This window comes from Hordeum vulgare, chromosome 2H (assembly GCF_904849725.1).
Source record: "Hordeum vulgare subsp. vulgare chromosome 2H, MorexV3_pseudomolecules_assembly, whole genome shotgun sequence".
Lineage (NCBI taxonomy): Eukaryota > Viridiplantae > Streptophyta > Magnoliopsida > Poales > Poaceae > Hordeum > Hordeum vulgare.
The window spans coordinates 391,619,328-391,646,999 of record NC_058519.1 but is presented as its reverse complement, the minus strand read 5'-3'; the positions used below and the strand labels follow the sequence as shown (position 1 = coordinate 391,646,999).

Sequence of the window (27,672 nt, the reverse complement as noted above, 5' to 3'; positions counted from 1 at the left end):
TACTTAATGTCAAACTCTTCATATTCATTGTAGTCGCCATGCTCTACATTGTCGTCGTCGGACGAAATATCCTCGTCATAGGAAACAAGAATTTCATGAGAATTTTGACTATGACAATGTTCATATTTATGCATGTGGATAGTTTCAACCATGACATTGTTAATGGTAATGACATCTCCTTTAGCACGCATGAGGTCACGAAGCTCAAATAGACATTTATCAAAATTAGGATCGGTTGGCTTCATTTTGTGAAAGGCAAGATATGGAAAATGATCACAAGATTTTTCAGTGAATAGTCGGGATATCTTTTCTCTATGTCTTTCAACAAAGTGTGAGCACACTCAATGTTTTGCAGTTGATTAAGCACATTACTTGGTAGTCCCCAAATGCTTAGATTTACAGTTTTAAGATTACCAAGCACATCGAGTTCTTCATCATGAGAAGGATGCAAAGGATCAATGGGAGGCTCATAGGGATATTTAACATACTTGCGCAAATGGAATTAATCAAATATATCAAGCATTTCATATTTCCATTGTCTAAAATATTCTCCATCAAGAATAGACACTCTACAACTAATATTCCCCAAACTAGGCACATCCATCTTCCTCCAATGATGTTTAAAACAAGGTTTTGGAGACCGTACTCTGATATCAATTGAGAGATCAGTAGAAGTGGTGTCTAGAGGGGGGTGGATATACTTCTTGCATAATTCAAATCCTAGCCTTTTCTCAAATTAATGGCCGGCATATTTTAGAGATTCTAACAAATCTAGTGCACCCTACACATGGTAGTCAACAAATATGGCAGTGAAAAATAAAGTCTTTGCACATGTATAAGGAGTAGAGTTTAGGAAGACCAAACGCGAACAAGTTGACATGATGATTTTTGGCATTGTTCCGATAGGTGGCACTATCGTACGTCCATGTTAGTGCAGACTTCAACCCACGAAGTATGTTAGTCCAAGAGACTTCAACCTGCATTCCTATAGCCAAAGCTCTCTCTGGACTATACCTAAAATATACTAGGTAAAAGTGTTAGTCCAAGAGACGATGTATATTGTCATGAATTATCAAATCCATCAAGGGAGCATATGTGCTTTCACAACCCCATGATAGGTAATGCTACCAACTACCACTACAAACAATAGCTACATTTTTTTGAGCTCTACAATAGCTACAATTGATGATTAGGAAGCAACAAATTGTGATAACATCATAGTACGACATCGAAGTTATAAACATATTCTTGATATATATTGAAAATTGTAAACAATTTTGAATTGTCAAATATTTTTGAAAACACAAAGAATTTCTAAAATACAAATAAACTTTGTAGATGCAAACATTTTTTGAAAAATATGGATAATTGTTTCATGAATAAATTTTGAACATGTGAACAATTTTCGTAAAACCCCAAACAGCTTTTAAAGTGTGGACACTTGTGAAAATGTACAAAAAATTGAAATATGTAAATACATTTAGTTTATTTCTATTTTAGTCATATATTTTTAGTATTGTACCATTTAAATATATTGACATTTGAAAAATATTCATGCATTTCAAAAGAATGTTTATGATGTTTAATAGGATCAGCTAATGCACGTATTGATGGGATGAGATGCTTCTTTTCATGCGTATCCTATGCATAACTAAAAACTTCCATATTCAAAAAATGAATTGTAGGGCTTAGTCACGTAAGAGATGGAAAAAATGGTTGGACCAAATATTCCTTCCCTTTTAAATACTAACCAAGGTAGTTAATTTATCTTGTTTGGCATAAAATCACGTCGAATATCTGTGTCAAGAAATGGACATGCAACTAGGTTGACTCATTTGCGACTAGGTTAGAGGGTCGACAACAAGTTACATGTCAATGCCATAAAACAACTATAACAAAGCAAATTACATGTTGGAAGTCTATTTGGACTTGTAACTTGCACAAAAACAGATTAGACCCCAGTAGTGTGTCGAGTGTCGACGTGCAAATGGAAGAAGAAAAATGTGAGGGCCCCCAATCGCATGTTGGGGACTGGAGTTGCAACTAGCACAAAAGGGTTTGGTCCTTAGTGGCGTGTCGAGGATGAAAAGAAACGGGTTGGATGTCAATTAATTGTCAAAGGTGGACTAGCAACTAGGACAAGAAAAAAAAAAGTGACCTCGCCCCAATGGCATGGCTGGTGTGGAGTTGCAACTAGGACAAAATGTTTGCCCCCCAGGTTTGTGTCGAGGTTAGGCAAGTTGCGCGTCCACGGTGGATATGCAACTTGGGCAAAGGGGTCGAGGGCCAGTTGCATGTCGAGAGTGGGCTTGCAACTAGGGCCAAGGGGTCGAGGGTTAGTTGCAAGTCAAGGATGGACTTGCAACTGGGACAAAGGACCAATGTCTAGTTGCATGTCGAGGATAGACTTGCAACTAGGGAAAAGGGTCGGGGGAAGAGTTGTGCCTCGAGGGCTGACTCACAACCAGGACAAAATAATTCAGTCCAATTGCATGTCGATGGTGGACCTACAATTGGGTAAAAAGGGTCTAGAACAAAGTTGTGTGTCAAGTGTGGACTTGCAACTGTGTCAACTATGACATTAGGAGCCCACTTGTGAGTCAAAGGTTAACTTGCAACTGAGGTGAAACAAACTATATGGCCCTAGTTGTGAGTCGAGGGTGGACTTGCAACTATGATGAAAAACAAAAACACAGACTCCAATTGCGAGTCGAGGGTGAGCTTGCAACTAGCAAAACTACGGTCCTGGTTGCGAGTCGAAGTTTGACTTGCAACGGAGATAGCTACAAAACTAAGGGCCTAGTTGCAAGTCAAGTGTTGACCTGCGAACGGGATAAAACTAACTACAGGCCAAGATGCATGTCATGTGTGGACGTGCAACTGGGATGAAAAATAAATCTTAGCTTGAGTTGTGAGTCAAGTATGGGCTTGAAACTGATATGAAATAAATTAGGGGCCTATTTGCGAGTAAAGGTGGACATGCAACTGGTATAACTACACAAACTATGATACAAGTTGTGAGTCGAGGGTGGTCTTGCAATTGGGACAACTACACAAAGCAACGGACAACTAGAACAACAATGAAACTATGGGCCATGTTGCGAGTTCAGTATGTACTTGCAACTTGGACAACTATAAATTACGAGCGCAGTTGTGGCTCAAGCGTGAGCTTGCAACTAGGATAAAACAAATTATGGGCATAGTTGTGAGTGAAGGACGGACTTACAAGTTGGAAAACTGCACAAAATAATGATACCATTTGTGAGTCGAGGGTGAACTTGCAACTCGCACAATAAAATACTACGAGCCTAGTCGCGAGTAGAATGTAGACTTGCAACTTGGATGAAAACAAAACACATACAAGTTGCGAGTCAGAGGTGAACTTACAATTAGCACAACTAAAAAGCCTGTGTTTGAGTTGAGGATGGACTTGTAAGTAGGACAACTACAAAACTACGAGCTCAGTTGCGAGTCAAGGTTCAACTTGCAACTCGGATGAAACAAACTATTGACCTAGTTGCGAGCCAAGGGTGGACTTGCAACTCTGACTAAAAAATAAACCACATGCTCCATTTATAAGTCAACAGTGGACTTATATCTAATACAACAACAAAAATATGAGCCCAGATACAAGTCAAGGGGTGACTTGCAACTAGGATTAAACAGACTATGAAGAAAGTTGCGAGTCAAGGGTGAATCTGCAAAGGATATGCAAAATAAAACGTAGGTCGAGTTGCAAGTCAAGGGTGGGCTTGCAACCAGGATGAAGCAAACCACACACCTAGTTGCATCTTGGTGGTGGACTTGCAATTGAAACAACTACAAAAAACTATGATGTGAGTTGCGATACGAGGGTGGACTTGCAACTTGCACAACTAAACAAAACTAAATACAAGTTGCAAGTCTAGGAAGGACTTGCAACTAGGACAACAACAAAAATTATGGGCCGAGCTGCAAGTCGGCGGCAAACTTGCAACCAGGACAACTACGAAACTATGAGCCTAGCTACGAGTCAAGAGTGAACTTGCGACCAGGATGAAAGAAATACATGCCTAGTTACGAGTCAAGCATGGACTTGCGACCGGAACAACTACAAAAAAATATAATATAATTTTGTGAGTCAAGAGTGGACTTACAACTAGGACAATAACAAACTATGAGCCAAATTATGAGTCGAGCATGGACTTCCAAATAGAATAAAAAAAGGCATGCGTAGTTGTGAGTTGAGGATGGACTTGCAATAGGGACAATTATGAATCCATCTATGTGTTGAGGATGGAATCTATAAATTCTCCACCATGTCAGAAAATACGCACAACAAAAACGAAAATAAAAAAACAGTTCACACCTCCCAAACAATGACATTTATGGGCCATGTACAAAAAACGTGAGAACATGTCAACATAAAACAAAATGGGATAAGAGGACGTGCGATTAAAAAGAATGAGTTGACACGACGCATATAATCAATTTTGTGCGAACCTTAAACAAATCAAATGATTATATACTTAAATGAGACATCACTCGATCTCATCTAAATGAAAATTAGCAAATTCAAAAGAAAAAAATTAGTAACGCTCTCTTCTACTACATAGTCGAACCAAAATAAACAACACAAGGAATAAAAGACAGATGACCCTCCACAGAAAAGCTCAAACCCACATAACAAAGCCAATAAACAAAACATAAAATGCGCATTAAAAAGTCATATCGGGCCTCGTTGCTTCACGATAGATGAACATAAAAGACGACACAAAGATAACAAGCACGTATGAGAAGCATGTATAGCTAAGAGTATATGAGTTAGATGGGACGTTGTCAACTCGCATCTATGTAAGAATTAGAAAAGCCAATCTGAAATAGAACCCCTAGATCACGTCATAGAAGCAGCCCAACGAAACACGTATGCCCAAGCAGGTCGACAACTATACACGAGAAAAAATGCTTGTTTTTTTGCGGGTCCACCATGGGAGCAACTCTGAGGTGGTAGGAGGCGATCGGGAGGCGGTTGCGCTGCTACGCTAGGGTTAGGGTTTCTTACCGGGGATGGTGAGGATCTGGCGGTGCCTAAGGGTAAGACGGTCCATCCTTGGTCGCGGGCCGATGGTTCTGCTCACTACTAGTGATGGACTCGATGGCGGAGAAAGCAAAAGGCTCGATGGCAGCGGAGTCCGCGAAGGCGAAGAACCAAAAGGAGATGACGACAGTGGCTACCTCACCCGCTCGCCGGGTGGGGGGCTCAACTTGCGGGGTATCTTCCAAGTCCCATCTGGAGATCAATACTCTGGATCTTATTGCCAGTATCTCTGCGAGATTGGGGGGCTTGGTGCTGCTGGACAAGGAAGCCTATGGGCTAGATTTTGGGGAATATGTGCAAGCGAAGCCAATGCCATCTAGGTGGTCTGCTGTGGGAAAGGTATGCTCTTCTCGGCCACTCAAGAGGTCTGTGTTGGAAAGGACGATGAACAGAGCCTGGGGTCTGCACAAGGAAGCTCGATTTTGTGATCTGGGCTCAAACATCTTTGAATTTCACTTCATCCCAGAGGGAGATCGGAAACATGTTATGAATAATAGTCCATGGCAATACGATTTTAGTGTGTTGATCATGAAGGAATTTGAAGGGAATGTAAGGCGAGATGATATTTTACATTGTCGACATTTGTGTCCGGGTAACTGATCTACTCCCAGACAAGCGAACGGCGGCATTTGGGAACGCCCTAGGAAACTGGCTTGGGAAGGTGGTGAAGGTAGATGTTGACAATGCTGGTTTGGTGCACGGATCACAACTGGGGTTTAGAGCTTAGATTCTTGTTCACGAACCTTTGGTTCATGGTTTCAAGCTGAAGAAATCCAAGGAGGATCTAATTGGCACTTGGTTTAATTTCTGCTATGAGAAAATTCCTCATTTTTCCTTTGAATGTGGCAGATTAGTTCATGTGGGTGGTGTTTGTGAGCCTCCTCTTAACTCCACGGATGAGTGGGGGTCGATTGCGTGCATCTCCGGGAAGAAACTCATCCGTGATGGAGAGGGGTCTACTAGCAGTGTAGTGAGCAACAAGAATAGCTTTCATAGCTCTCAAGATGGGAATGGCTCACGTGCGCAGTAGGAACACCCAAGGCCGATGGATGCTCCAAAAAAAGGAACCTAAACACTGATTTTGACACGTCTACCGAGCGCCTCACTAGCGGGGCTTTTAGGCAGGACAAAGGTATGGTTAACAGCCCTAGAGCAAGGCACTGCCTTGATGATGAGAGGGGACATGACCTCGAGATGATCTGGAGCATAGGAGAGAGAGGGGCATGAGAGGGGGATTATGAAAGGAAAATGTGTCTCCTGAAAGAGGAAGGGACAGACATGGGAAGGATGGGCAGTACAGGGCGACAAGAGGATGAGCGACATGGTAGCGGGTGGCATGCTGACACGTCTAGTGGAGCGAATCACTTTGGAGAATCCAGTAGGTATGGGTGCCCAAATGTGTATGGGGAGAGAATTAGGATGCTAACCCTCACTACAAGTCTCATCTTTCCTCGGCCGAGCTCGGGAGTTGGAAGAGGGGTCCAAAGAAGGTGTGGGTGGCAAAGGGGAGACGTATAGGAGTGGTTCACAAGATGCTTTCATACGTGATACGCGATGCAACTCGTCGACAATGTTTGAGCGCATTTCACACGGCAATGATTCATCGCCAGACCCTGAGCTCGAGGGCCGCCGGGCGTAATGAATTTCCTTGCATGGAACTGTCAGGGTTTGGGATTGGCCTCGACAGTTGGCGAGCTATGGGACCTGATACGGTCTCACAATCCCGCGGTGGTCTTTCAAAGTGAAACAAAAAAGAAGGCATGTGCTATGGACAAGATAAAATGGAGTGTGGGGTTTCAGAATGGTATTGCAGTAGATTGTAAGGGCAGAAGTGGTGGTCTGGCTTTATGGCGTCGAGATCATGTTGAGGTGACAGTTCGGTTGTGTGCCAATATTTCATTGATGCTATAATAAATTGGGAGGGCAAGATATGTAGATTCACTTGTTTTTATGCTGAGCCCAAAATAGATTTAAGGACAAAATGATGGGATGCTATAAGATATTTACGATCACATGATGATTTCCCGTGGTTGTGTGTGAGCGACTTCAATGGGGCGCTCTTTCAATCAGATCAGAGTGGTAGTAACCCGAGGAGTTTTGCACGAATGGAGGAGTTCCGAGACTGCTTGAGTATGTACGGTCTCTCTGATCTACGCTTCTTTGAACCCATATACCTGGGACAACAAAAGGGACGGGGAGAACAACATTCAGGCCAGGCTGGACCGGGCAACTTGCTCTGCTGGATTTCTTGATCTCTTCCCTGAGACTTTGGTTGATCATGTTATGACAGAAGAATTTGATCATCACACACTTGTGATTAAAGCTCTGGAGACTGCTCCTAGGTCCAAAGGTAACATTACAAGTCCCTTTCGATTCGAGGAAGCCTGGACGAGGCATGAATAGTATGAAGAAATGGTTAAGGAGGTATGGGAAGCAGCTGACCCAGGATAGCAAAGCCTGGAGGCAGTATGGGAACGGTTTGCAACTATGACAGGTGGGATGCAAAGGTGGGCAAGGGAGGCCTTTGGGTCGATCTGACAGAAGATATCTATGCTCAAGGCACAACTTGTGGAATCTAAAGGATGCGCTACTTTGCTCGGGCACTCACTAGATGTCCGAGTGGTGGAGGATCAAATGCGAGGAATTTATGAACGCAGAGGGACTATGTATCGGCAACTCCCTCAAGTGGACTGCTTGCAGACAGTGGACCAAAATACTAAGTACTTCCAAAATAGGGCTTCGCACCGGAAACGAGAGAACACAGTTCGGGCGTTGGTGAAGGATGATGGGACTAGATGTGTTGCTGATGATCACAAGAGGAACTTGATACGTCCATTTTGCATCATGCTTTCATGTTGATATTTATCGCTTTATGGACTGTTATTTTACTTTGTGGTACTATACTTATGCCTTTTATCTCTTATTTTGCAAGGTTTATTTGAAGAGGGACAATACCGGCAGCTGGAATTCTGGACTGGAAAAGGAGCAAGTCTGAGTCCTCTATTCTGCGCAACTCCAAATGCCCTGAAAATCAACGTGGATTTTTTTGGGAATATATAAAAAATACTGGGTGAAAAAAGTGTCAGAGGGGAGCAACCAGGGGCCCACAAGCCTGGTTGCCGCAGCCTACCCCCCTGGCCGCGGCAACAGGGCTTATGAGCACCCTGGCGGCCCACTGGCCCCCCTCTTTTGCTATATGAAGGGTTTCGTCCGAGAAAAAATCAGGGTGGAGCTTTTTCATGGATTCTCCGCCGCCACGAGGCGGAACTTGAGTAGATCCAATCTAGAGCTCCGGCAGGACGATCCTGCCGGGGAAACTTCCCTCCCGGAGGGGGAAATTGTTGCCATCGTCATCACCAACACTCCTCTTGTCGGAGGGGAGTCATCTCCATCAACATCTTCATCTGCACCATCTCCTTTCCAAACCCTAGTTCATCTCTTGTAACCAATCTCCATCTCGCGACTCCGATTGGTACTTGTAAGGTTGCTAGTAGTGTTGATTAGTCTTTGTAGTTGATGCTAGTTGGATTACTTGGTGGAAGAGTTTATGTTCAGATCCTTGATGCTACTCATTACACCTCTGATCATGATTATGATTATTCTTTGTGAGTACTTACTTTTGTTCCTGAGGACATGGGATAAGTCATGCTGATAATAGTCATGTGAATTTGGTATTTGTTCGGTATTTTGATATGTTGTATGTTGTCTTTTCCTCTAGTGGTGTTATGTGAACATCGACTACATAACACTTCACCATATTTGGGCCTAGAGGAAGGCATTGGGGAGTAGTAAGTAGATGATGGGTTGCTAGAGTGACAGAAGCTTAAACCCCAGTCTATGCGTTGCTTCGTAAGGGGCTGATTTGGATCCACTAGTTTAATGCTATGGTTAGACATTGTCTTAATTCTTCTTTCGTAGTTGCAGATGCTTGCGAGAGGGGTTAATCATAAGTGGGATGCTTGTCCAAGTAAGGGCAGTACCCAAGCGTCGGTCCACCCACAAACCAAACTATCAAAGTAACGAACGCGAATCACATGAACATGATGAAACTAGCATGACAGAAATTTCCGTGTGTCCTCGGGAGCATTTTTCCTCTTATAAGACTTTGTTCAGGCTTGTCCCTTGCTACAAAAGGGATTGGGCCACTTTACTGCACCGTTGCTACTACTTGTTACTTGTTACTTTTCGCTTGCTTCGTTTCACCTCACTACACCATCACTTGCTACCGCTACTTTCAGTGCTTGTAGTTATTACCTTGCTGAAAACTGTTTATCAGAGCCTTCTGCTCCTCGTTGGGTTTGACACTCTTACTTATCGAAAGGGCTACAATTGATGCCCTATACTTGTGGGTCATCAAGACTCTTTTCTGGCGCCGTTGCCGGGGAGTGAAGCGCCTTTGGTAAGTGGAATTTGGTAAGGAAACATTTATTTACTGTGCTGAAATTTATTGTCACTTGTCACTATGGAAACTGTTCCTTTGAGGAGTTTGTTCGGGGTATCTTCACCACGAAAGGAAGCACGAGGGGTTGCTCCTCAACTGGAGGTACTTACTGAAAATATCTTTTATGAAATTCCTTCGGGTATGCTTGAGAAACTGCTGGCTAATCCTTTTACAGGAGATGGATCATCACATCCAGACTTGCATCTGATCTATGTAGATGAAGTTTGTGGTTTATTTAAGCTTGTAGGTTTTCCCGAGGATGAGGTAAAGAAGAAAGTCTTTCCTTTATATTTGAAGGATAAGGCGTTGAGATGGTATAGGCTATGTGATGATACTGGATCATGGGACTACAGTCGGTTGAAAGTGGAATTTCATCAAAAGTTTTATCCTACGCATTTAGTACATCGTGATCGGAATTATATTTATAACTTTTGGCCTCATGACAGGGAAATCATAGCTCAATCTTGGGGGAGGCTTAAATCAATGCTATATTCATGCCCCAATCATGAGCTCTCGAGAGAAATTATCACTCAAAACTTTTATGCTCAGCTTTCTCATGAAGATCGTACCATGCTTGACACTTCTTGTACCGGTTCTTTTATGAAGAAGGATATTGATCACAAGTGGAATTTATTGGAAAGAATCAAACGTAACTCTGAAGATTGGGAGCTTGAAGAAGGTAAGGACTCAGGTATGAATTTCCAGTTTGATTGCGTTAAATCTTTTGTTGAAACAAGCACCTCTAGAGATTTTAGCGCTAAGTATGGACTTGACTCTGAGATAGTAGCTTCTCTATGTGAATCTTTTGCTGCTCATGTTGATCTTCCCAAAGAGAAGTGGTTTAAGTATCATCCGCCTGTAGAAGTCAACATAGTTAAACCCAATCTAGTTGAAGAGAAAGTCATTGCCTTTAGTGATCCTATTGTTCCTTGTGTCTACGCTGAGAAACTACCTTACCCTGCTAGGAAAAATGATTATTCTAAAGCTCCAACTGTGATACGTAGAGGTTACATTAGACCACTTGCACCCCCTGAGGAAATTAGAGTTGAACCTAGTGTGGCTATTATCAAAGATCTCTTAGCCGAAGATATAGACGGGCATGTTATCAAATTCTGTGAGGACTCCGCTAGAATTGCTAAACCTCACGCGAAAGACAAATACGGGCATGTAGTTGGCCTGCCCGTTGTTTCTGTCAAGATAGGAGATCACTGTTATCATGGTTTATGTGATATGGGTGCTAGTGTTAGTGCAATACCCCGGTCCCTATATGATGAAATCAAGGATGAGATTGCACCTGTTGAGTTAGAACCCATTGATGTCACTATTACGCTAGCTAATAGAGACACTATCTGCCCTCTGGGAATTGTGAGAGACGTAGAAGTCCTGTGTGGTATGACGAAGTATCCTACTGATTTCCTCGTCCTTGCTACTGCACAAGATAGCTTTTGTCCCATCATATTTGGTAGACCCTTTCTCAACACTGTCAATGCTCATATTGATTGCATTAAACAGACTCTCACTGTTAGTTTCGAGGGTGTGTCTCATGAATTTAACTTCTCCAAGTTTGGAAGACAACCCCATGAAAAGGAGTCGTCTGGTAGGGATGAAATCATTGCGCTCGCCTCTATTGTCGTACCTCCTACGGATCATTTAGAGCAATATTTGCTTGAGCATGAAAATGATATGCATATGGATGAAAGAGATGAGATAAATAAAATTGTTTTAGAACAATATCCTATTCTCAAGAATAATCTCCCTGTTGAACTGCTTGGGGATCCTCCCCCACCAAAGGGTGATCCTGTGTTCGAGCTAAAACAGTTACCAGATACTCTTAAGTATGCCTATCTTGATGAGAAGGAGATATATCCTGTTATTATTAGTGCTCACCTCTCGAATCACGAAGAGAAGAAGTTATTAAAAACTTTGAGGAAGCATCGTGCTGCTATTGGATATACTCTTGATGATCTAAAGGGTATTAGTCCCACTCTATGTCAGCACAAGATTAAAACCGATCCTGATTCTAAGCCAGTTGCTGATCATCAATGGATATTAAATTCGAGGATGAAAGAGGTCGTGAGAAAAGAAATATTAAAGGTTCTGGAGGCAGGAATCATTTATCCTGTTGCTCATAGTGATTAGGTAAGCCCAGTACATTGTGTACCTAAGAAGGGAGGTATCACCGTCGTTCCTAATGATAAGGATGAACTACTCCCACAGAGGATTATTACTGGCTATAGGACGGTGATAGACTTCCGAACACTGAACAAGGCAACCAGGAAAGACCATTATCCTTTGCCGTTTATCGACCAAATGCTAGGAAGGCTATCTAAACACACACACTTTTGCTTTCTAGACGGTTATTCAGGTTTCTCGCAAATACCTGTTGCACAATCGGATCAGGAGAAAACCACTTTCACCTGCCCCTTCGGTACATTTGCTTATATACGTATGCCTTTTGGCTTATGCAATGCACCTGCCACCTTTCAAAGATGTATGATGGCTATATTCTCTGACTTTTGTGAAAAGATTGTTGAGGTTTTCATGGATGATTTCCCCGTTTACGATTCTTTCTTTGACGATTGCCTCAGCAACCTTGATCGAGTCTTACAGAGATGCAAAGAGACCGACCTCGTCTTGAACTGGGAGAAGTGCCACTTCATGGTTAATGAAGGCATCGTCTTAAGACACAAAATCTCTGAGAAAGGCATTGAAGTTGATAAGGCTAAGGTTGATGCTATTGAGAAAATGCCTTGCCCCACAGATATCAGAGGTATACGAAGTTTCCTAGGTCATGTTTGTTTCTATAGAAGGTTCCTTAAAGACTTCTCTAAGATTTCTAGGCCTCTTACCAACCTCTTGTAGAAGGATGTTCCTTTTGTTTTTGATGAGGATTGTGAGGAAGCTTTCGAAATACTTAAGAAGGCCTTGATAACCGCACCTATTGTTCAACCACCTAATTGGAACTTTCCCTTTGAAATCATGTGCGACGCTAGTGATTACGCTGTTGGTCTTGTTCTAGGACAAAGAGTTGACAAGAAGTTGAATGTTATTCACTACACGAGTAAAACTCTAGATAGTGCCCAAAGAAACTATGCCACTACGAAGAAGGAGTTTTTAGCAGTCGTGTTTGCATGTGAAAAGTTCAGATCTTATATAGTTGACTCTAAAGTCACTATTCACTCTGATCACGCTACTATTAAGTACCTTATGGAGAAGAAGGACGCTAAGCCTAGGCTAATCAGATGGGTTCTCCTGCTACAGGAATTTGATTTGCACGCTGTTGACCGAAAGGGTGTTGGTAACCCTGTAGCAGATAACTTGTCTAGGCTAGAGAATGTCCTTAATGATCCACGACCGATTGATGACAGCTTTCCTGATGAGCAATTGAATGTCATCCGCACTTCACATAGCGCATCGTGGTATGCTGATTACGCAAACTATATCGTAGCCGAATACATACCACCCAGTTTCACGTACCAGCAAAAGAAGAAATTCTTCTTTGATTTGAGACACTACTTTTGGGATGATCCTCACCTTTATAAGGAAGGAGTAGATGGTGTTATTAGATGTTGTGTGCCTGAACATGAACAGGGATAGATTCTGCAGAAGTGTCATTCCGAAGCCAACGGAGGACACCATGCTGGAGACAGAACTGCTCATAAGGTATTGCAATCAGGTTTCTATTGGCCCACTCTCTTGAACGATGCTTGTAAGTTTGTCTTGTCTTGTGACGAATGCCAAAGAATAGGGAACATCAGTAAGCGTCAGGAAATGCCTATGAACTATTCACTTGTCATTGAACCATTCGACGTCTGGGGCTTTGATCATATGGGACCTTTCCCGAGTTCCAATGGGTATACTCACATCTTAGTTGCTGTGGATTACGTCACTAAGTGGGTAGAAGATATCCCCACTAGAAATGCTGATCACCACACCTCTATTAAGATGCTTAAAGAAGTCATTTTCCCAAGATTTGGAGTCCCTAGATATCTGATGATTGATGGCGGTTCACACTTCATTCATGGTGTTTTCCGCAAGATGCTCGCTAAGTATGATGTCAACCATAGAGTTGCATCTCCTTATCATCCCCAGTCTAGTGGTCAAGTGGAGTTGAGTAATACGGAGATCAAATTGATCTTACAAAAGACCATCAATAGATCTCGAAAGAATTGGTCTAGCAAACTTGACGATGCACTATGGGCTTATAGGACTGCTTATAAGAATCCCATGGGCATGTCGCTGTATAAAATGGTTTATAGTAAGGCCTGTCATTTACCTCTTGAGCTGGAACACAAAGCTTATTGGGCAATCAAAGAGCTCAACTTCGATTTCAAACTTGCCGATGAGAAGCGGTTGTTTGATATCAGCTCATTAGATGAATGGAGGGCCCAGGCATATGAGAATGCCAAGTTGTTCAAGGAAAAGGTTAAGAGATGGCACGATAAAAGGATACAAAAACGAGAGTTCAATGTAGGTGATTATATCCTGCTATACAATTCTCGCTTAAGATTCTCCGAAGGCAAGCTTCTCTCTAAATGGGAAGGTCCCTACGTTGTCGAGGAAGTATATCATTCCGGTGCCATCAAAATCAATAACACGGAAGGTAATTTTCCTAGAGTGGTAAATGGGCAAAGAATCAAGCATTATATCTCTGGTACTCCCATAAATGTTGAGACCAATATCATCAATATCATAACTCCAGAGGAGTACATAAGGGATGTTTATCAGCCTGTTTCAGACCCTGAAAACGAAGAGGTATGTGTTTCGGTAAGTAATTGGACTCTGAAACTTTTCCAATAGAAAATTTTCTCCGTTTTGGAATTTATGGAAAATTAGAAAAATAAAAAGCAGTCCGGAGAGCGCACGAGGCGGCCACAAGCTTGGTTGCCGCGACCTCCCCCTGGCCACAGCAACAAGGCTTGTGGGCACCTTGTGTTCCTCCCGTACTCCGTTTTCTTGCGGAGCACTCCTTCTGGTCTAGAAAAAAATCATTATATATACGCCCGAGGGTTTTGATCTCCGTATCGCGCAGTTTTCCTCTGTTTTTGTTTGGAGCCTATTTCTGTTGCAGATCTAGATCGTCCTGACTTCCCCAAAAGTTCCTAAGAACAAGATCTTCGAGGAAGTCATCAATCTATCAAGATGAGCGAGGGGATGTTGCACATCCGTGATGTTGAGGGGCCTAAGAAGATCGGAAGCGTGGAGACGAGGCTCGAAGAAATGGAGCAGCAAGTCTTCAAGTGCCAAGGGATGGTGGAGCGTGGACTCAACGCCAACCACATGATGATCATGGAGTTCACCAACAATCACAAGATGGATACCATTGACATTGCGAAGCACCTCTCCAGGCTCTATGACAGGGTTGATCAACTCCAGGGCCAGATCTATGACCTGCAGAACCAAAACTGTGAGTATGAGTATAGATTTAAATCAATACGGTTGGCTACAGATTTGAGGATTCCCGCGACTCGTTCATCCTGCCATGATGGAGCACCTACGCCTTGGAAGACGGAGGATCAAACTCATGTTGCAACTCCACCACCATCACCACCAAAGGATGACAACTAAGCATTGGTATGGGAAACTCCCTTGGCTTATGCCAAGCTTGGGGGAGTTGCCCTGGTATCACCTTTATATATTTTGCTTTTACCTTTGTTTTAGTTCTTTCCTTTTCAGTTTTTATTTCTTCTCTTAGTGGAATAAGTCTTTAGTGTTTAGTTTGAGTCTTTTTCCTTGTGTCTCCCCCGATGTATTCGAGCTTGCGAGCTATATAATAAAGAGTATCTTAGTCAAGGGCTTTGTTTTGTGCCGTGATCAAAAGTACGAAAAGAACGATAGCATGAAAAATCATGAGATGATCTTATGGAAAGTGATAACTTCACATATAACAAGTATGATGATTGAAACTTGTTGAGAATAGACCAACATAGACCTCAGTCATTGTTGTAATTAATATGAAGTAATAAGGAAAGAGAGGTTCACATATAAATACATCATCTTAGACACTTTCTATAATTGTGAGCACTCACCAAACTATTACATGCTCAGAAGTAGATGTTGGACAAGGAAGACAACATAATGAATTGTGTTTGCTTGGTTCCAAACAATGTTATATGATTAGAGATCCCTTAGCATGTGACGATTGCTTCCACCTCATATTAGCCAAAACTCCCGCACCAAGTAGAGATACTACTTGTGCATCCATAAACCTTCAACCCAGTTTTGCCATGAGTGTCCACCATACCTACCTATGGATTGAATAAGATCCCTCAAGTAAGTTGTCATCGGTGCAAGCAATAAAAATTGCTCTCTAATATGTATGATCTATTAGTGTGTGGAAAATAAGCTTTATACGAACTGCATAATAAAGTTCTTTATCACAGGGGGCAATATAAAGCGACGTTCCTCCGCACTAAGAGGACACGCATCCAAACCTTAAAAGCGCATGACAACCTCTGCTTCCCTCTATGAAGGGCCTATCTTGTACATTTACTTTTTTGCCCTTGTAAGAGTCATGGTGATCCTCACCAATTCCTTATTTAGCCTTTTTCTCGGTGAACGTCATATGCTTGGGAAAGATCAATATTCATATATCAACTTGGAGATGAGTACTTATGCTTTATTATTGTTGACTTTACCCTTGAGGTAAATGGTCGGGAGGCAAAACTATAAGCCCCTATCTTTCTCTGTGTCCAACTGAAACTTTGATACTATGAGTACCACATGAGTTGTAACAATTGTGGAAAACAAAAGAGATGATTGAGTATGTAGATTTGCTTTACAAGCTCTTATTTGACTCTTTCTGATGCTATGATAAATTACAATTGCTTCAATGACTGTGGACTGTTGTTGGCTACTTCTTGGTAAGGTTTTTGTTTGATACTCTGCTTTGTGAAGGAATTGATACTTTCCCATAACAATCTCTATGATGTATTGCTATTCTATGTGTGATCATGATGCCCTCATGTCCGTATTATGTTTTATCGACACCTTCATCCCTAAACATGTGGACATGTTTTGGGTTTTGGTTTTCGCTTGAGGACAAGCGAGGTCTAAGCTTGGGGGAGTTGATACGTCCATTTTGCATCATGCTTTCATGTTGATATTTATCGCTTTATGGACTATTATTATACTTTGTGGTACCATACTTAGGTCTTTTCTCTCTTATTTTGCAAGGTTTATTTGAAGAGGGAGAATACCGGCAGCTCGAATCTCTGGACTAGAAAAGGAGCAAGTCCGAGTCCTCTATTCTGCGCAATTCCAAATGCCCTAAAAATCAACGTGGATTTTTTTTGGGAATATATAAAAATTACTGGGCGAAAGAAGTGTCAGAGGGGAGCAACCAGGGGCCCACAAGCCTGGTTGCCGCGGCCTACCCCCCTGGTCGCGGCCAAAGGGCTTGTGGGCACCCTGGCGGCCCACTGGCCCCCCTCTTTTACTATATGAAGGGTTTCGTCCGAGAAAAAATCAAGGTGGAGCTTTTTCGTGGATTCTCCACCGCCACGAGGCGGAACTTGAGCAAATCCAATCTAGAGCTTCGGCAGGACGATCCTGCCGGGGAAACTTCCCTCCCGGAGGGGGAAATCGTCGCCATCGTCATCACCAACACTGCTCTCGTCGGAGGGGAGTCATCTCCATCAACATCTTCATCAGCACCATCTCCTCTCCAAACCCTAGTTCATCTCTTGTAGTTACTCTTTGTAGTTGATGCTAGTTGGATTACTTGGTGGAAGAGTTTATGTTCAGATCCTTGATGCTACTCATTACATCTCTGATCATGATTATGATTATGCTTTGTGAGTAGTTACTTTTGTTCCTGAGGACATGGGATAAGTCATGCTGATAATAGTCATGTGAATTTGGTATTCGTTCGGTATTTTGATATGTTGTATGTTGTCTTTTCCTCTAGTGGTGTTATGTGAACGTCGCCTACATAACACTTCACCATATTTGGGCCTAGAGGAAGGCATTGGGGAGTAGTAAGTAGATGATGGGTTGCTAGAGTGACAGAAGCTTAAACCCGAGTCTATGCGCTGCTTCGTAAGGGGCTGATTTGGATCCACTAGTTTAATGCTATGGTTATATGTTGTCTTAATTCTTCTTTCGTAGTTGCGGATGCTTGCGAGGGGGGTTAATCATAAGTGGGATGCTTGTGCAAGTAAGGGCAGTACCCAAGCTCCGGTCCACCCACATACCAAACTATCAAAGTAACGAACGCGAATCACATGAACATGATGAAACTAGCATGACAGAAATTCCCATGTGTCCTCGGGAGCGTTTTTCCTCTTATAAGACTTTGTTCAAGCTTGTCCCTTGCTACAAAAGAGATTGGGCCACTTTGCTGCACCGTTGCTACTACTTGTTACTTGTTACTTTTCGCTTGCTTCATTTCACCTCACTACACCATCACTTGTTACCGCTACTTTCAGTGCTTGCAGTTATTACCTTGCTGAAAACTGTTTATCAGAGCCTTCTGCTCCTCTTGGGTTCGACACTCTTACTTATCGAAAGGACTACGATTTATCCCCTATACTTGTGGGTAATCAGAACTTAGCTGTGAGCTTTTATGAGCAATTATTTTCCTCGGAAAGATCAATGGGTGCTCATTCTGTGCTGCAGAATATTGCGCTGGCTGTATCTGATGAGATGAACTCCAAGCTTGTTGTGCCCATCACGAATGAGGAAATTGAAGCCGCTTTGTTCGAGATGGGGCCGATGAAAGCTCCTCGGCCCAACGGGATCCCGACGAACTTCTACGAAAGACACTGGTCTATGGTGAGGGGTGATGTATGTGCAACCATGAGAGACTTCCTTAATGATGCAGCAACACTAGAGACCTTTAATGCCACCATGATTGTGATGATTCCTAAGGTTTGCTCACCAGAGAAAATGTCACAATTCTGGCCTATTAGTCTATGCAATGTCTTGTATAAGATTGCCACGAAGGTGCTTGCTAATATATTAAAAGTAATTATCCCTATTTTGATCTCGGAAGAGAAAAGCGCGTTTGCCCCCGGTTGTCTTATCACGGACAATGTGCTTGTTGCTTATGAATGCATGCATGACATCAGGACTAGGAAAAGCAAGAAGAGCTTGTGTGTGGTTAATCTTGATATGATGAAGGCGTATGACAAAGTGGAATGCACCTTCCTTGAACAAATGATGTCTCGGATGGGCTTTGCTACTCAGTGCATTTCCATGATCGTGAGGTGTGTGACAACCGCAAGCTTCACTGTAAACTTAACGGGGGTCTTTCTAGGTGTTTTCTTCCTTCCCGTGGCTTTCGGCAGGGGGACCCGTTGTCGCCTTGCTTGTTTTTGTTTTGTGTGGAGGGTTTTTCTACGCAGATGAGGCGTGCAAAAAATAATAACCATATCAAGGGGATTTATTTTGGGGGCACTATTCACCATGTCACACATTTGTTGTTTGCTGATGATAGCATTGTGTTTTTGGAGGGTTCTCGGGACAACATGTAGGCCTTGAGAGAAATCCTGTTTAAATATGGAGAAACCTCAGGGCAGAGATTAAACCTTCAGAAATCCTCTATTTTCTTGAGGAAGGGATGCACATCGTAGAAGAAAAATCAATTGAAGCAAGTGGTGGGAATTGAGTCTGAAGTGTTATATGAGAAATATCTTGGCCTATCAGCACAGGTTGGTAGATCCAAGGATGGGACATTCAAATATGTTACTGAGAGCTCAAAAAGGAAATTAATGGGGTACAAGGGCTAGGGGATCTCGATGGCTACAGAGGTGCTTGTCAAATCTGGGTTACAAGCAACGCCAACCTTCACCATGAGTTGTTCTCATATCACTAAGAAAACATGTTGGAACCTGACTTCGATCTCGTCGAAATTCTGGTGAGTTGCAATGAATGGTGAAAGGAAGGTTCATTGGATATCTTGGGAGAAAATGTGTATGTCAAAAAAGGAGGGGGCTGGGTTTTCGAGACCCGTAGGCTTTCAGTCAAGCACTATTAGCAAAACAGGCATGGAGAATTCTGACAACTCCCTCCTCTCTGTGCTCCAGGGTACTTAAAGCTCGCTATTTTAAGGAGGACTCAATTCTGTCGGCAACATGTCCTTCGAATGCTTCCTGCACATTCAGAAGAATAATTCATGGGCGAAATCTAGTGAGGGAGGGGTTGGCATGGAGAATTGGGGATGGATCAGAAATTAACTTACATCATGATAATTGGCTTCCGAGAGGTGGATGCTTAAGACCACCGGGTCAAGAGTATATCCAAGGAGTCACCAAGGTGGCTAACCTGCTAAAATCCAATGGGACGGACTGGGACAATCGGAAGGTTGAGAGGATGTTTATAGAGTCTGATGCGGCTGATTTAAAAAAGTTGGTTGTTGGTGGACCAAGAACTGATGATTATTTGGCATGGAATTACACAAAGAATGGGATCTTCAATGTACGATCAATGTGCCATCTTTGAATGAATTTCCAGAGAGGAAGAGCAGGATGTCCTGAGCCTTCCAGCTCGGTAGACCGGCACAGGGGATTCGTGGCCCTCTAGGATTCAAATGCACCAGGCGAAGCTAAAACTCATATGTGGAGGATAATCAGAAATGGTCTAGCTATTGGTGTGGAGCTTCACCGACGCCAGATCAAGCCGGGTGTTTTTTGTGTTGCATGTGGAAGATAGGAAACAATTCTGCATAGGTTCTGGTCTTGCCCACACTCAACTCTATCTTGGGAGATGTTGCGGTCTGAGAAAGGGATTAATGTGGAGGCGCCTCCCCTCCAGTTAGACTCCCATGGTGCGTTAGCTCGTTGGTTGTTGAGCTGCTTTGTGGGTGCTGCTGCTGATGCTAGAGAGGCCATGGTACAAGCAGCTTATGGGTTGTGGCTTGCCCGAAATGCTGCCAAAGAAGGGAAAGAGCTGGCGTCTCCAAGGGCGATCATGGAAATGGTGGCTAACTATATGATAGAGTGGAGGAACGCTCATCAGCCAAAGGTGTATCCAGTTCGGATCAAAGAAATTCAAAGATGTGAAGCACCTGCTTTGGGATGGATCAAAACCAATGCGGATGGAGTTGTGGCAAAGGCTGGTGACAAGGGAGGGGTGGGGCGGTGCTGCGCGATCACGCAGGGAATTCCTCGTTGGAGCATACCATTTCTTCCCGAGCATAGCCAACCCGGAAGCGTCTGAAATTCCCGCGTGCAAACAGGCAGTGCAGCTAACAATGGAGCTTGGTATTCAAAGGGTTCATGTCAAGCTGGACGGTAAGGCTGTTGTCCAGATGATCAACCAAGGTGGACAAAATTTGTTTGTAGTTGGTCCATGGGTTCAGGAGATTAAGAACATCCTGCAGACTAGGAGCGCCTATAAGGTTTCATGGGTGAGCCGTTCGGCAAATGTTGTTGCACATAAACTAGCTAGAGTAGGTGTTGGTTACGAACTCTGTAAGGTGTGGATGGGGTCCCCCCGACTGTGTGCTGGGTGTAATCTCGGATGACATTCTGAGCTTTGTTGGTTAATTAAAGCAGCGACATTTTCCCTTAGAAAGACAGTAGACACCAGACGCATGACGCGACATGGTGCACAACGGCAAGCCGCGGTCAAAATTTGTAGGACGTTTAAACCAAACAGATGACAACGTGATATTTTTTTTCATGAATTAAAAAAAATAAACAAAAAAAATGAAAAGGATAAAATATAAATAAAAGAAAAAGAGATGAAACTAAAATTGTTCATAACTTAAAACAAATAATACAGAGAAAAGAAAAGGAAGTAAAAGAGTGCAACAACCCATACAGACTACAACCCATAAGAAGAACCTATATGAGCCGGGTGCATCTACCTAATGTAGCGTATGAAATAGGACAAGTGAACAACACACAGAAAGAAACAAAGCGCCGCTTGAGCGCACATTTGGATAGAACACGAATATTAAAGTTTTTCGTCAAATGGCTTAGGAGTTAGATGTGAGATAAGTATTTCACTTCTGGGACAAGAAAAAATAGAAGAGGCGAGCCTTATTGCGTGAAAAGGGGGCACTTTCAATATAATCTAAAAATATGAGGGGCTGATTTGCATGTCAGTGATTTACTTAAAAATGTAACAATAAAAATTAAAGAGACGGGCTTCCGTTTGCATGTCGGTGGTCGACTTGCAACTATACAAAAAATAAAAGATGCGAGCCCAATTACATGTCAAAACTACACTTGCAACAGAGAGCAAAATGGCTTGGACGCACGTGCATGTCACTTATAGACTTGCAACCGAAAAAAAAAAAAAAAGAGTCGGGCTTTTATACAAACACTTATGGACTTACAACGGGAACAAGAAAAATAAAAAGAGACGGACAATTATACAAACAACTATTTTCTTTAACTGTAACACAGAAAGAAAAAACAGACCACGAAAAACAGCAAAATGAACGACGGGCGAGCAATACTGGACGCACGGGACAAAACAACCCCAATCAAAGAATTGCACGGAATTTATGATGACTAGTCAAATGAACTAAAATTGAATGAGACATCACACTCATCTATATGAGTTTTCGTAATTTCCATGATTTACTGTTCCATGGACACGTCGCATAGATGAACACAAATCAAAACAACGACAAAAACATGCACGAACAAATTATACGATATATACATGCACAAAAGAAATTGCATGCACACATATACACACATCATAACACATCTTTTTTTTGCGGGAAACACGCATCAGGTAAAAAACACAAATGGAAAAAAGGCCTCACAAACTGCAACAAGTGCAGCGAGACGGTTTAACAATAGAAAAAAAAAATTGAAAGGCAAAGCCAGCCCACGCTGGCACACACATGGGCAACGCGAGCACACCTTAAATGTTACGATCGAACGAACACACGGTTGAAGACGGAAAATCACGACACATGTACGTGAATTTTAAATGCAAAATAAATTCAATGATAAAGAATTTAGATGTGATCCTATTCCCTCCATCACGGTTTAAAAGACATGCACGAAAATTCTCTAGAACGTAAGTGTTTATTGATTGACTGTGAAATGAGTTAAAAAATAGCATTTACATTACGCATGCATATAGAAGTAGTACAAAGTAGTACTCCCTCCGTTCCTAAATATAAGTCTTTAAAGAGGTTTCATTAGTGGACTACATACGGATGTATATATACATACTTTAGAGTGTAGATTCACTCATTTTGCTTCGTATGTAGACTTCTACTGAAATATCTTAAAAGACTTATATTTAGGAACGGAGGGAGTACTAATTAGATGCTAAGAGTAAATGGAATGCCTCTTAGACTGGCCATAGTGGGAGTAAGAGAGTGCTTGAATACGTTTTAGTCGCATGACTAAAAGTAATGGGACTAAAACTTACTAGCCTAACCCATGCTTGGATCCAAATACTAAAGAGACTAAAATCAAGTTAATGAGCATTTATTATCCTCCAAACACTCCAATCCAGAACTCGCATGTTTTAAAGGAGAGGAGTTAAATGAGAAGAGAGAGGACTAGTCCACATTTTAGTAGGGGTATTCCTGACTAAAAAAATTTAGTCTCAAGACTAGTTTTAGCCTCTCTTTAGTCACGGGTGCTTGGAACTTTAGCCTCTTAAAGAGATTATTTTTAGTCAGACTAAAATAAGTCCCTTGGATTCAAGCACCCTCTAACTTAGATAGTATCATGTACTTGGGACTAGCAAACATGCTGATGTGGCAGACAATCAAAAAAGAGATAGGAGGTTAGAGCATGGTTAATAGTACATCCAACTGCTGGCTATATGATGTTGACATGTCATCTATATCCAAGTTTATAGCCCGCAAGTACAATAAATAGATGTAAATAACTACTACTTTATTGATACAAGGCACACCATCCTTTCTCGCAAAGTGTCTAGGAGCACGTGTTATAGCCGGCTGTTAGTTTGTAGCCCGCTTCTCTTCTCTCTCCTCTTCTCTCTCTTCCAACTCATAAAAAATATATTATTTTAAGTCTTACAACCCACCTACATCATCCTATTATACTTGCTCTTAGAGTAACATAGGTAGATACCGTAACATGTTAAATGCTATGTTACTATATGTCATGCATGTTAATAAATAAGGTCATCTATGATACTAGTTTATGATGCTATGCACTATAATGATAGTATCATATAATAGTATCATATGTATGATACTCCTATATGATACTCCACACTATGACCAACCTTAAACCTTGTATATTGTGAAAATGCACGTAAATTTAATGGTGCCTTCTAAACCGTGACGAAGGTAGTATTTCATATCTAGATCTGTATGAATACGTAAGATAATCTTTCGACGAAGCTGGGGTGCCATGCACACTTTTCTCAACAAAATAATCCCATCATGGCGACGCGAATTCAGTGTGCTCGATTCTTTCAGTAAGCTGATTAATATAATGTTGGAGAGGCGAAACCATAGCACACAGATACAAGCGCACGACTATATATTAGTGTGAGAAGGCATATTACAACAGCATAGTAGTACACACATGAGAGGACCCATGTCCCAGCTAGGTAGACAAACACAAGCTCTAACATAACAACATATATAGCTTAATTAGTAATAAGCTGATGATCGCTGGACCGACCATCTTCTCCACCCAGTGAAATAACGATGATGAAGCATGCTATTATGAGGTAGCTAGCTGTACATTTTATTTATATCTCATCTCACATCAGTCTCTCTTTCCTGCCAGTGCTAGTAGTAGAGGGAACCTGGGGGAAAAACGGGTTCAGTTAGTGAAAACGTAGAGACAGTCAATACTACTACTAGTACGTACGTGGAGGTAGGTTGAGATGGACCGACCTTGCCACCAGTCACCCCGGGTGGCTGCCGATGTGTCGCCGTCGTCCTTGTGCTTGGGTGCCGGTGCGGCAGCGGCGGGCGGATATTGCCGCTGAGATTCGGCGCCGGCGTAGAAGTCCCGGCCGCCATAGTGGACGGAGGAAGAGCCGAAGTAAGGTGACTCAGGTGACCCCCCATGCTGCTTTCCTTGCTGCTGATGCCCTGCCGACGATGATTTATTCCCAGCGGCCGCTGCTGCCCGACGTGACGCATCTTTCCCCGTGGCCTGCCATTACCAATATATACGCATGTAATAAGTACTACGTGGTTGACCAATTAAGCAACCACATATATCACACACGTGCCGAACAAATGCTCCTACGTACGAATCTCTGATACTAGTATGTATAGATGCTAAGATGCAGTATATGCACCGTGGACGATATATAACACCAGACACCAGTCCGTTGTTTTGGCTCGTATCGTCATGCATGTAGAAAAACAGGTACGTGCATGTGCATGTGCATGATGATAGACTAATAATGAGTAGTGCATTCGGCAAAGAGAGAACGGACGTGTTTGATGTAAACAAAAATGACGTACTAGTAAGGAGGAAACAGTTTAATCCATGCTCTCCACATACGTAGTGGTATGATTTATATGCGCACGTGTTTGGTGTAAAAACAAAAGTGCTTATGTCACGCACGAAGCGATATGCATGATCCATGTACCATGCGGATTTATTTGTTTAACCAATGCTTTGACCACCCACTTCTAAAAAACAATTCGATCAAATCTTTTTCTAAGACTAATAATCAACCAAGAGAAAATAACAGAAATGAAACAAAGCCTATCGGAATTAAAAAAAAAAGTGGCAAACGATGGACTTAGAACTAGAGTAGTAATTTGTGTGGGTGAGAGGGATTGAGGGAAGCAAAGCGGGGACGTTGCACACATGCATGTTCGCCCTTTTTCGACAGAAAAAAAAAATCGAAGAAACGGAAGTTTTAACTGAAGGTAGAACACACACATAAAATCCAGATCGAAGATCAAGCAGGAAACTACTAAGACGCATATATACCGTACCGCGGATGGAGTTGGGAAGACGGTGCTGAAGTAGCCGGCGGAGGAAGGAGAGGCGGCGCCGTTCTTGGGGCCGAAGAGGTCGTCGACGATGGAGCTCCCAGTCGCAGCAGCAGGCTTCTTCTTTCCGTCCATGCCTGAGATTTGGCTAGCTGAAGGATGGAGCTAGAGAGCTAGCTAGGTAGATGGATTGGAAGATTTGGGCTACTGCTCTGCCCCCTATACACTTGAGCTGGCGTCGGTTTCAGTTGCTAGCTGCGGTGCTGTGGTTGTGCTGATATCGACGAGCCCCCGGCAGGCCTTTTAAAGGCGCGGGCGACTTGGGACTTGACACTGACGCTGGTTGCTGTACACAGATGGTCGGTCGCTCGTCATGTGTCCGATTTTAATCCAATGGTCCAGATTAGTTGTTCCAGAATCATACTTCCATAACCGGATCAAACGGTCGTGAGGCGACAAGTGCATGCATGAGAGAGAGGCTAGATAGACGTGCAGTTGGATAAGTCGCGTGCGGGGCCCACGTGATCCGTGCTTCTTTTCCTTCTTTTCTCTCGTCCACCATCACCATGCCGTCCGTCGACAACGATGTTGAGAGAGAGAGAGAGATACCCGTGACTACTGGCTCCAACAAAACGGCTCTGCCCATGCGCACACCAACGGTCGCTCTCTCCGTCTCGGTGCACGCACAGGTGTACATGACATGTGTTGCTAGCTAGCTAGGCATGCATCGGCGATGGCATACTGGAGAAATATGCAGTGCAGGCACATGCTACCGGTCGGCCGCTTCACTCCGTCCATTGATCCATTGATGATACATATGTGGCCATGCCTGTGCCATGTGCGTGCATATATGCCCTTGGCCGGCCCTTTCCTCGTTCAGTTTATCCATCCATGTACCATACATGAATCTTTTCTCTCTTGGGCTCACCTCACCTGGACCAAGCTACATGCATGCATGCATGCACATCAGATCAGATGTACGCACAGTTAAGGATGCATGCAGGTAGCGGTTGCTTTAACCGTCAATGCATGTATATCCATCCAACGGCCGCCTGCGCCCTGGCCAATAAATCCAGCATCTGACCGCATGCATCGTTTGTCTCGTATACTTCACTCTACCTGGTCTCCATGCACACATATTTCGCACCGGCCAGTCAAACCGGCCGACACGTGCTACCATACGTGGCTGCACTGCACACGCCTTCTCACCGTCACGCTAACTTTTGTTTTTTCGAGGTGAAAGATGGTTTAATTTTACAGTTTTTCTATGTTTTACGATTAAGACTTTGTTAAGTCTTAATTGATGCTATATCCGTGAGATTATATATTAAAATTCATGTAAAAATTATTATTATTATTATTATTATATTGTATGTTGTGTTACTTGATTGAGATTTGATTAAATATCAGTTGACTGAGGTCTAGCCACACCTTTAATTTTAAAGGTGTAGAGTTACAATTTTAATTTTAATTTGTATGAATGGTCTAACATTACAATCTAGAATCGAGAATTCCTCGATACATGGGCCCTTTATGTGTCAAACAACACTGCTACAACTTTATTCTTCTTTTGCCGATAAACTTTGTACCTATCAATATTTAATTTTAAGCTTGGACTCACTGAACAGTAAATTCAAGAAAACACTAGAAAGAGGTAAAACAAAAATCTTTTTTTCCTTGGGACATGTTTGAGTGCGTGAGGTGCGTTTCAAGTTTTAAAGCATTTGGACATCCAAATAGCTCTTGGAACAAAAATACAGATCCGAACAATACATAATCAGTAAAAAATTCATGGATTTTACTTTTTTTGTCGAAAGGTACTCACACATCCAAATGTTTTACAATTTAGCACAAACATCACGCACTTGGCCTTCTTTCTCCACAAACATTTTTCTTGATTTGTTCATTATTTTAACGACTTATTTGTTCACTCCCGAGCTCATCTAAGCCTTCGAGCCAGAAAGCAGCTCCCCTATCTATTCTTAATTCTTTATAATCTCTAGAATTAGATGGGCATACAACGCATGATCTAAAGGATTAGATAGAGTTGTGGCCGAGTCAACTGTGCAATGACCGAAAGCTATGTATGTTGTATAGCTAGAGCAATTCCTTGCATCGTCACATGTATCTTGGCCTTGAGAGCATAATTGCAGTTCAAATATGTATGTTGCAAACACGACTGGTCCATCATGATGATGTAAAATCATACTTGATGCAGACATGCCATTAAATTTAGAGAACACGCCATCCACTAACAGTGCTAGTTGTCCGACAAGGGGTTGGGGTTAGGCCACA

At 42.6% G+C, this 27,672-nt stretch overlaps 1 protein-coding gene across 1 annotated transcript; it reads right to left on the bottom strand.

Moving 5' to 3' along the window:
• Positions 1-23,925: 23,925 nt before the first annotated feature.
• LOC123430144 lies at positions 23,926-25,651 on the bottom strand. Its single transcript, XM_045114045.1, has 3 exons — positions 25,381-25,651; positions 24,316-24,580; positions 23,926-24,224 (listed from the first exon to the last, which is right to left on the bottom strand). Exons 1-3 carry the CDS (start codon positions 25,510-25,512, stop codon positions 24,208-24,210), a joined length of 414 nt encoding a protein of 137 aa, XP_044969980.1. The 5' UTR covers positions 25,513-25,651; the 3' UTR covers positions 23,926-24,207.
• Positions 25,652-27,672: the final 2,021 nt, after the last annotated feature.